Raw genomic sequence first — 12,004 nt, 5'->3', positions numbered from 1 at the left:
GATTGATGCTTGCACAATGACTAAGTAAGCAACTGCTAAAAAAGTCAATGCAGACGAACACATATACATGCACACACTCAACACACGTACGGTTGTTCTCTGTGAGTAAAAGTCACTTATTTGCAGACATCGAAAAACGGTGAACAGTTAGTTGTGAGCTTTGATTGTTGCTAATAGGTATGAAGAGTAGAGACCGTATGTCTAACCAGTAATAATTAAAGACTAGAAACACTGAATATTAATATTCATTTAAAATGAATTTTTTAATGCTCAACAGCATATCAAATAATGATCTGAAAATTATTTAAGTGTCCAAGCATAATATATAAAAGTAAGTTTAGTTTACTTTACCCATGCAGCTTAATCAGCTTACAGGGTATCGCCAAAACGGATTTTTTTTTTTATTTGTGAAAAATGAGCAGCATCAACACAGAGCGAAAAAAAAAGATGTTAAAAAGTTGACGCAAAGGACTTGAGCGCAAGTCCTGGGGCAAGGTTCGCTTTGGTTCGGTTGGTCATTAAATTCGTGACCTTTTTTTGTTTCATTTCATTTTGTTTTATTTTTTTCTTTTATCCACAATGTCGATATAAATAATGAGCTGCTGCTCTCAGAGTGTCAGTGTTTGGGGTCAATTTGCAAATATTGTCAAATGTATTAGGGCAGCGTTTAAAAGTATGCTAGCATTTATACGTATATTTATTTATATGCTCAAGCGGCACTCTGGTCCTAATACAGCTGCCAATCAGCAGAGCCACAACAACAGTGGACTTGATTGGCACTCAAAGGACATTTGCCGAGAACAAAGCTTTGCGGTAAACAGCAAACTTGGCCTTAATTAGTCTTATGTTTTGTAGTATAGTGTAGTGTAGTGTGTTTTCTTAAGTTGTTGATTTGTTGATTTATGTTGACCAGGCAGCAAATGTGTAAATTTCAGTTAGCCTAATTAAGTGAGCTGGCCGCGGGACTTACCTGCATAGAATAAAGGTAGCAAATTGAAGACAATGACAAGCGGAAATACAGTGCGTGCAAATTTTTGCATATCCATAAAGAATTTGACAGTCCGAGTGCCCTGGGCAATGGCAGCGTCATCGTTTGTGCAGTGTTGATAGACTTTTCGTTGTTGTTTGGTTGTTGCTGTTGTTGTTGTTGTTGTTGTTGGTGTGACTGCTGTCTGTGTTGCTGTTGTAGAGTCTTGACCTTGGCCGTGTTTATTTTTGGAAGATAAGCGTGATTGTATTGCTGGCTTGCATATGCTGGCTGTTGCCGTTGCAGCCGTTGTATTGCAGTTGTCAGTGGCAGCCAATTGAGAGCGCCCAACAGCAGCAGCAGTGGCACCCATAGTTGCAACAGCAACGCGCTGCCATCCCGTACCGCTAGAGCCAATATCGTTGTAGCCGTCAGTGACATTAGCACCATATGAACGTGCAACAGGATATTGCTGATGCGGCTGCTGTTGCTCAGACTCTGTGCCAACATGCTGTAACATTCTGTTGTCCCTGTTGTTATTGCTGCTGTTGTTGTTGTTGTTGTTGCTTCTGCTACGACTGCTGCTGATAGCGATCTCATATATTGTCCATAACCAAGTTGACACACCTTTCTTACTTCCGCTCGTTTGTACATCATCTGATGATGTTGCTGCTGCTGCTGCTGTTGCTGTTGTTGTTGTTGCTGTGGCTGCCCCGAGTGTTGCTGGTGTAGAAAGCTGCCATGTTGCTGCGGCTGCTGTTGCTGTTGTTGTTGTTCCTGCTGCTGCTTCCAATTCACTTTGTGTTGTTGTGTGACACACAAACGCTTCACTTTCAAATTGCTTCCGTTTGCTGTTGACCGTGTGTTGCTGTTGTCGTTGTTGTTGTAAGAGTTGGTTTGTTGTGGAAGAAGGAGATTTGTTTGTTGTTGTTGTTGGTGTGTTATAGAAATGTCGTATCTGTGCTGAGGCCATGTTGTGCCCTATAAATGGAAAGAGCAGAAAACATAATATGTTAAAAAGATGTCACAAGTAAAAGTAAAAAAAAAAAAAAAAAACGAGTCCGTTAACCCTAGACCTAGAGAAAACGAGTCCAATGCAAACAAATGATACGCACACACACATAGACACACACACACATATATATCTATCTGTATATCTATCTAACTGGACCAATACCCAAATTTCATTGATGGAAGTTTTATGGGCCTGGTCCAGTCCGAGCTCATTCTCATGCTATTTAGAGGGAATTCCTCGGCTCGTGTTGGCCGGGATTAAGCGTCCCGCAAAAACATTCCATGCTCTGTGTATTTAGGCTATCGCCGCCATCTGCGCTACTTTTTAATCAATTTCCACTGGCGTTTGCTGGCGGCACAATCCATTGACGTTTTGTTAACCAATCCCAAATGAGGGTTCATTTCGTTATTCTTTCTATTCTCTTCCTCTTTTTTATTTTCATTCTCTCTCTCTCTCTCTCTCTCGCTTTGTTATTTGCAATTGCCAACGGCTTCTTTTTATGTGTGATTTAAAGCTCATCTTATTAAATCGATTTAATAGCTTTTTTTATACACAAATTCGAATTGTATTCAGCGAGAACTGTGGGCAAGCAGGCGTGTGACTACAGTATTTGACGTCTCATCTTATCTCATGGTGGGTCTCTTTTACGAATTCGAATGACACGGGATTTACAGTGCATATTCATTACTTTAGGTTGGGGCTTAAGAAAAAATACGGTATATTGAATATTTATCTGAACTTTGGCTAATATGAAATTTTAAAAAATATTTGTCTTTCACATATATATTTATCAACTGGGATTTCAATCATTTAAAAATGCTAGAAGCGTAAGCAATACTATATGTAATCAAAAAATAATAAAGTTCCTTCAACTAACTAACTCTTATGGCTTAACTTTTAGAGCTTAGCGCGCTGGTAAATGACAACAAGTTGCAACAAATTAAAAATTGAAATAATAGGAATTACATGTACAAAATGCAATGTATTCGTTCAATGTCCAATGCAATGGAATATTCAATCTGTGATTATATAACTACAGTGTTTAGATTTGTATGACATGAATATTCATGTAAAGAGCCAAAGTCTCCATCCACATGCATATATGTCCTTTATATCTGCGTTTCATCTGTGATATTAAAAATGGTTCATCTCAACAACAATCAAGCGTTTTAATTAACCTACGAAAAGCAAAAGTCAAACTGTGGACAGCAATGTGCGTGACTTCGTTGAGAACAAAAATGACAAATTAAATGCAAAATGAATTTTTTACTATTCAGAAATAACTATGTTCATCAATTTAATTTATTTATATTTTTTGTGTACTGAAATCCTGGAAAACTTGTAAATGCAGCTCTAGGTAATATATAAAACTCTCTCTGTTATTTTCTGCTTTGACATGTTAACTTAACATTTCAAGTTTATGTTAATTTAAAATCCCATCTACATAATCGGAGCTTTTCAGGACATACGAAAGCTTAACACAAAAAGCTGTAAGTTGAGTTCCTTACACTTTTGTCTCGTGCGCACTCATAAGCTCTATTGCTGTTAATATTGCTACAGCTTTTGACAGCTTGTCGCAACTGAGCTGTTAGGCCGAGAGCTTTTAGAACATCTTTAGCACCCATAACTCATTTTGGCAGCAAAGCGCGTTCGCTGTGAATAATAATAAATTATCGTCAAGTGCATTAGATTAGCTTAGCCAGCATGCCACGCCCACATTCTTAGGCCGCAGCACACACATATATCAAAATATAACAAAATGCCGAACGCCCAGAACCCGAGCCACGTCAATAACAGAACAGGCAATGAATGAAACTCATTTATTCATTTTCACTATTGTCTCGGGGGGTTATCTAACACAAAATGTGTGTGTGTGTGAGTGTGTGGGTGTGTGTGTGCATAGAGCTGTCCTTGCGGCGATTACAGACGCTGATAATAAAGTAAAAATTGCAACAATGAACGCATAGTTGTCATTGGCATGTTCAGCTGATGGTAAACAGACATCGCCACAAAACAGCAGCCGCAACAGAAGCAACGCCAACAGAACTGGGCACAACGCCCACACGTAACACGGACGCATAAAGTGCTCGTAATCAACGTAAAATTCCAAACCACAAACAGGCACACACACACACACGCACATGTCACTTGCTGTTAACGCATTGAGTGTCCTCTACCATTGAGGCCAGCCCCAAAATTGGCCTCCACTGCCCCAACTACGCCAACTGTCCCAACTGCCTAACTGACCAGCTGCCCTGTTACCCCGTTGCCCATTTGCTTAGCAACATTTTCGTTTTGCTGTGTGGAAATTTCTGCAATGCTGCACTAATGCCAGCTAGACATATGCGTAGCTAGGTAAGTATGCGACTGTGTGTACATATATGTGTGTGTGTGTGTGTGTGTGCTCTTGTTGATTGTCCGGAAGTAGGTGGTGTCAAGGAAAGGGCAATGTCTGTTGAGTTCCTTTGCTCTGCGGTTGCTTCTTGTAGCATATCAACATTCTTTTTATTACAGACACTCATCAAATAGAACTAGGAAGAGGGGAGACGGTGAGCGGGAGTGTGAAAATGTTTGACAAGCGCACCTGGAAGATGTGGAAGCAACCTCAACCTCCAGGGAATGCTGTTCAAATTTAAACGTATGTAGCTTGAACTCTCATAATTATGCTTGAATATCTTATGGAATGGAAATTTTAGTGTTTGAAGAGCACACTTCTAAGAAGTTCAGGAAGTACAAGGGTATACTGACTGTTACAAATTTCGATATGGGTAAAAGCAACTAACTAATCAAATAAGTTATTGTACAATTATTCTTGAATAGCTTCTTGAATATATACTCAACGTGCTCAACCAAACTGTCTGTGGTCGGTTATTTCTCTATTATTATCAAATTTGAGAATATATCACTACAAGCTATACTCCCATCTTAACTAACTACTTGTCAGAACTCCATAACAGAAGCAGATGCTAGATACACTATAGGATATATCCAGCACTCACAATAAATCGGTTCATAGTTGTGTTATCTATACGAATCTAATCCCTTATCTCAAAAGGGGATTCACAAATGCAAAATACAACAACAACAAACAAGAAAATTTGAATGTGTCAAAAAGATCTAGAAATATATAATTAGAATTCCTACGGAAGAAAACTACTCACTGCACTCAGATAAAAAATCAAATTAAGAGACAGGTACGAAATGAGAAACATTCGTGATTTGAGGCAATACGAAAAAGGGAGCGCCTTAAGAGAGTATCAGGAAGTGAGTAACGACAATAATATTGATCAAGTTTCTTCCATATTTAAAGCCCATTAGCATAGTAATAGTCATATATATATGCATATATATGTATGCATTTAAATAATATAAATAATGAAAAATATAAGTATAAGTCTAATTATAACTATAAATCAAGGGCTTAAATTGCTTTAAATAATAACAATACTTGTTGTCATTCCATTAAATGCTTTCATTTCTTTTAAATATTATGTCTGTTGGTTTGAATTAATAATTTACTATTCATACATATATATTCAGAACCCATTGAAAATGGCAATTAATGACATTATTAAATTTATGTAACAGGCAGAAGGAGGCACAGCCCATAGTATGTATATCTATATATGATCAGTGCAATGAGCTGAGTCGATTTAACTCTGTCCATCAGACAGATGGTCCATCCATACGTCCGTCCATCGATATATATTTATTCTTTAAATGCAATATAGTTATACATTATATATAGATACAGGCAACAGTAAGCGAATCAACCGCAGCTGCAAGCGAGCAGTCCACCTCACAAGATACTTGGACGAGTCTTTTGTATGCTATCTACAGCTAAAGCACACAGATACGAAAATGCATCACTCACATACGTATAGTATATACGTATCTACACACTCAGATTGAAGCACCTAGTTGTGGATTTTAATTGCAGCGAGTGTGAAGCAAATGTGCGACAAAATAATACAGTAAAGCCCAAATAGAGCGACATTTGTTTTGTCATTTCGAATGTTGGTGCTATGCATTTGCATTAGTGGGTGACTGACACACCAGGCACACATACACGTATACACACTCACACTCACACTCGCACACGCACATTCATTCGTTGTTTGTGCTGCTTCTGTTGCTGCAATGTTTCTATTTGATGTGTTGCTGCTGCTGCTGCTGCTGTTGCAATTCTGCTGTTGCTGTTGCTGTTGGTAGCTGTTGGCTGTTGGCTGCCAGCCATGCCATTTGCATTTCCATTTTGCAATTAGTTTTGCTATGCATTCGGACACACACACATGCACAGCCACCCTCACACACAGTCATATGGAGACATTTGGAGTGTAATTATGTCCCCGTCCAGTCGGGCAATTTATCAGCCAGAGTTCTGTGTTTTAATGCGCTCACTTAAAGCTGAAGCAGCAGCTGCTGCAGCTGCAGTTACTGCTGCTTTTCTGGCTGCCCCAAATGCATTTGCCATCCGGAACGCAACGAGCAAAAATGGTGGAGAAAAAAAAAAAGACGCAAGAAAAATTAAAAGCCAGCCACAGCCAATTAGAGGCAACCAAAGCGCAGAAACCACTTCAAAGTAAGCGCAGAAAAAAAAAAAAAATGAAAAAATGCAGAGACTGCAAAATAAGCAAAGCAAAAGAGGGCTGCAAAAAAAGAGAAGGGAAACTTAGGTAAAACACCGATTAAGGAATACTCTAACTAGGATGAAACTAAATTCAAATATGAGTAGCATAATTAAACATAAAATGACAATTTGCCGATATTAAATATTAAAGTTAAGTGCAAAAAATAAATTAATTTAAGCTATATACTCAAGCAGCTCATATAGAGTAATAATATCAGAGAGAGAGAGGGTGAACACATTGAATGCAGAATATAATGTAAAGAGCAGAGAAAAAAGCGTCAAGTGCTCACAACTCTGTCGCCCTATAATAGAGGTGCTACGGTCATTGGCTTAACGACTTACGAGGTGAGCAAGTTAAATTTAATCTCTTCAAACTGGCGGGTTAAACGGCTTTCAGCTGTGCCTGTGCTTAAGTGTTGCAGAACATAAAGTCAAAGGCACTTTGTCAGCCATACGTTGTAGAGGAGATAAAGGTATAAAACATAATGCTTTGGCCTTTTCACTTTCAATTGAAACCATTCTCTTTAGTGCTTCATCTTTAATTAGTAAAATTATTTAACTGAAAGCCAAAAGCAGATGAAGTAGTACAAAAAAATAGAAGTGAATGTTTTTTGTAGATATATCTGTATATATAGACATCTATATCTATCTACAAATACTTTCAAGCTGAATATGAAGCATAGTTAATGGAAACTGAGCAAAAAAGTGCACTAAACAAGAGGAGCAGCTGCTGCATCAGCTACAGCCACATCAACAACGTCAACAACAACTACAACAACAACAACAATAAGTAGAGCAAATACTATGTGCGCCCCAACACCCGCAAGCTCGTTGCATAAATTTAGCGTGAGCCACACGAGTAGACAGTGATAGACGGCTGAAGAAGCAGCTCTACCAGCTAACTGACTCACTAACTATGTGACTAACTAGTTGATCAACTTACTGACTAACTAGCTGACTGACTAACCTATTTGCTGCTTAAGTCAATTAAAATGTTCGCTGCAGCCGCAGGCCGTAAGTGAATTGCAATCAAGTGTTAAATACAGCACAAATAACGAAATTAGCAGCTGGCTGGACAACGGTGCGTATGAATGCGCAATCTGTTTGACATTGTGGGCGTGGCATTGCATTGCCTTCAAGCTGTTCCACATTTGCCAAACAAACAAAAACAGAAAAAAAAAGTCCGAGCACAATTTCATTTGGACTGTTTGAAATTTTGCGCAGACATTTTGCTGTCCTCCATCTCACTGGCAATAAAATGCATTACGATGCGGCATCAGCAAGTGGGCGTGGCATGCATGACTGGCTGCCTGCCTGGCTGTCAGTCGAGTGTGTCGACTCTGTCGTGTTGCATGCATATGCAATATGCATGTGCATGCCATCAGAGTCCAGGCACAGCAGCAACAGCAACTACAACAACAACATCATCATCGCAGTAAACATCATCAGCTGCTACGGGCTGTGGAAATTAGCGAGACGTAACTGTAGCTGTGCATGCGTATTGCAACTGCTGCCACTGGCTGTTGCCTTTATGACAAATGGTAATTTAAATTTGGCTTTTGTTGCCACACAGAATATCACTGCGCGTTGTCTGGCCTTGTGCATGGGTGTGCGTGTGTATGCGTGTGTGTGCGTGTGTGCACATAAAGCTACTTATGATGCCACAAAATAATTTGTAGTTTTTAATTAGAGAACTTAGTGCAGCTTTTTGTCAGCTTTTAGATTTTTCAACAAACATAATTGTTGTTATATATCTGTTTATAAGCCTGCTCTGTGTGTGTGCGTGTGTGTGTGTGGCTCTTAAAGCATGCTTGTTATGCCATGCACATTTTAGAGAATTTAAAATGCTGCAATGCATAAATATGCAATGCACTTGCTAATCGTTTGGGGCATATGCGGCGTATACGTATTGCATGAGCGCCTTGTGCATTGTGTATTGGTTGAGCGTATGTGCGGATGTGTGCGGATGTTTGTATGTCCAGCTGTGTGGCAACAGGAGAAACTTTCACTTTGCACAGCATCAGTTTTCTGCAGCTAATTCACTCACTTCTGTCCCAGGTGAGAGCTGCCCCAAAAAGTAGGCAATGCTTTTCGGCACTTGCGGGCAAGCTGAGTGCACTTGAGTCGAAAGTTGATTTTTGATTAGGGTCATAGTAGAGCTACACTCTTTATATACATATATATACACTCTCGTCATACTCACCATATCGTCTGCATTTAGAGCACTTGGGTACACCACGTCCTAATCACGGAATGCTTGAAGTTTCTGCAAGAATACAAACAGAAAATATTCAACTCAATCAATCGCGTTTGTCAACCGTAAAGGAGACTTCAAGTTGCTATTTGCACTGTCAGCAGCTAACTACAACTCAAACAAATCCAGCTGCAGTCCATGAAAACTTAAGTGCAACATTTGCCAGCCTGCCTGCCTGCTGTGAAGTTAAATTGCCAGTCGGAGTCGTGTCAAAGGCATGCGTAGAGCACAGTAAATAAAAGCCAAGCGTCAAATCAATTTCAAAGGCGAAAAAAACTTGAATAACGACAGCAAAGCATGCGGCCAAATAGATAAAAAAAAAAAAAAAAAGAAAATAGCAACAACACAGACAACACACACGCACATAGACACATGTGGTGCCAGTGGCTGGAGTTTGAGGCAAACGAGGGACAAGCGAAGCCGCAAACAAATTGTAAAAATGTTGAGCAGGATGCGAACGCTAGAGCGTGTAGCTGCTCTGCCGGCATGAGGCGCCTTCAGACAGCTGCTCGGCATTGGCAGCACTTTGAGCTGAAATCCCAGAGCAATTTATCATCTCTATGTTTAAAATTTATTACATTTATTTCATGTTGTTTGCCTTTTTCTCGGCCCGCTATGCCTTTCTAACTGTGTGTGTGTGTGTGTAAATGTGTGTTCCATGTACCATTTCATTGAGCGTGTCTGTCGCTACCGCTCCCGCTCCCGCTCCTGCTGTTGCCTCTCTCCGACAATTCCCAGGCAACACTTTAAAGCCCATAGTCGAGTAGATATTAGGTGGCAAAGTAAAGAGTTTTGTCGAGGTCTTCCGCCCTTCCCCTCCCTCTCCATATTCATTGTCAGCTCGGCACTGAGTTATGGCCCATGCTCGTGGCATCATATAATTGAATTTATCACCATGGCTGTATTCATCAACGTCAGGCTGCAGTGCCACGCCTCCCCTCCCCCCAAATGCCCTTCGATCAGATGCTGACATCAAAGATTATGCAATTGCGCATACGCACCGTTTGACAGACAGCTCGAATTGAAATACCTTAAACCATACGGCTTGACTCCACCAGAACCCAGCTCCCACTCCGGCTAGCCACAATGGTGCCAAATTGCTCTCGATATCAATTTCCCTGGCAAAGCTTTTGTTTGGCTCTGCCAGCAGCATCTATGGCAGCTTGGGCCACAGCTGCAACAAAATCCGATTAGAATGCCATTCCTAGCCCGCATTCAGCTCACCCATGCCGCTCGATAGGTTTTTGCCGTGTGGCACAAACGAAATTGTTTAAAATTTTTGCTGTTCTGGCTTGCTTTCATTTTGTTTTCCATTTATTATTTCTCAATGTACGTACAACGACCACAACGACCAGCAATGCCACATTCACTGGCTGCCAAAAATGTTGCCCAGCCCCCCATTTCGGCTCTGGTCTGGCCAGCTCGCATACAGTGTCAAATCAATAAAGCCCGCATACCACATGCAGCATTTGTATCCAGCAATAATTATGATAAAACGGCGCATAGATTGCCGTCAAGCGGTTTCTGTGTGCAGTCTATTGACCAGCATTCAAATTGGTTTCCATTAAACCACGCTAATGGAATCACAGCCAAGTCAGCAAATTTAATGCAATTCCATCAACAAATTTAATCAATTTCTCTGCTGACGTGAGGCCAAGCGAGCGGACTGAAAGGAAATGGTGTGCTGTGGGTGGCTACTACATATATGTATAGACTATATAGATTTTCCAATATTTTTCCACGATGCTGTGAAAACTTGGGGTCAAAATCCTAACTGCAGCTGCATTGCATAGCAACAAATCAAAAATTAATTTATGGGAATGCAAAATTAATGAACTAAAAAAAAACACACACACTAACATATCTATTTAAATTAAAAAAGTTCTTGCATTTATTGCAATTTATTTCTAAATTGATACTGGAGTAAACTCAACTTGGAAATACCCTATCTATATCTAGAATAATTATTATTAATTATTATTATCATCTGATTATTATTAAATTAAGACAATAATAATAAATTATTAATGTCTAAAAAATTACCAAACAAAAATTTTCTAAACATATAAAAATGTCATAAATTATTTTTTAAAATTTAAAAAAATTAATCTAGCCTAGAAAATTATTATAAGTTTTCTTATATAATTTTTGAATAAAAGTTCATTATTAAAAAAAAATATATATCATTTTTGTTGATATATTAAAAAAAAAACTAAATAAATATATTTTTATTGAATATAATGATTAGCTTAAATAATTTACCGTTCGACCCCCATCGGGTTGGTGTTACTATTGAAATTATATCCTGTACTTTGTATAGGCTTTTTTAAATTAAAATTGACTCTCGTTTTTGTCAATAGCTTTAAGAAATAAATAAAATAAATAAAAAAATAAATATTTTCTATCATTTCTTCTAAGGTTAAACTAGTAAAAGGAAAAATGTCGACCAGTTGTAAACCAAATAAATATAATTTTGGCTTTGTCCTCTAGCCAAATCAATGTACGCTGCAGTGTATGCGCAAATAAATACAAATGTAAACGCTTCAAGCTGCATTTCACAGTGTGCATTAATATTGACAATATTTGTTTGAATATCATTTATAATTGATAAAATCAACTGTTTTGCTATGTAGGAAACTGAATAAATTTCAGCACTTCAGCGATTTGCGAGAAACAGGGGAATCGAATGCATATAAATGCTTTTACATAAATACATATATGGACCGGAGAGACAAATTATATAATATAATTCATTATGCAGCAATGGGAAATTTAGCTTTAGGAAAATATTTAGGTCAGGAAAAATTGAGGTCGACGTAACGGTCGACGTAACATCATACGGTTTACGTTAATACGGGTAGACGGACAGACGGCAAGGCGAACAGGGCACAACAAAATGAAGAAAAAGGATAAAAATTATTATAAAATTAATATTAAAACAATATATTTAGATATATGTATAAATATTCAAATATATATAAATAAAATTTTTAATTTGTTAAAAAAAAATTTTAAAAGTAAATTTAAAAAAAATAAATATTTATATTTATACATACATTTTTTATTTTATTATAATTTTGTTTATAATATTACATTATTTTCTATTTAGTTAGCTTCTCAGTTAAATCATGGCCTTTT

At 38.3% G+C, this 12,004-nt stretch overlaps 1 protein-coding gene across 8 annotated transcripts in view; it reads right to left on the bottom strand.

Moving 5' to 3' along the window:
• The window catches only part of LOC6573934 (cubilin), a 54,789-nt gene that overhangs the window by 32,465 nt on the left and 10,320 nt on the right, over positions 1 to 12,004 (bottom strand). For all 8 annotated transcript variants that reach the window (XR_006356968.1, XR_006356969.1, XM_044008362.1 and 5 more), the window contains one exon: positions 971 to 1,948. Coding sequence is in view for 6 of the 8 variants with exons in the window: in XM_044008362.1 (XP_043864297.1) it covers positions 971 to 1,948 (978 nt within the window). In the remaining 2 variants the exon portion in view is untranslated. Of the gene's footprint in view, positions 1 to 970; positions 1,949 to 12,004 lie in introns of those variants that run through there.

This window comes from Drosophila mojavensis, unplaced genomic scaffold (assembly GCF_018153725.1).
Source record: "Drosophila mojavensis isolate 15081-1352.22 unplaced genomic scaffold, ASM1815372v1 contig_277, whole genome shotgun sequence".
Lineage (NCBI taxonomy): Eukaryota > Metazoa > Arthropoda > Insecta > Diptera > Drosophilidae > Drosophila > Drosophila mojavensis.
The sequence above is the reverse complement of the archived record's forward strand: the minus strand, read 5'-3'. Positions and strand labels throughout refer to the sequence as shown.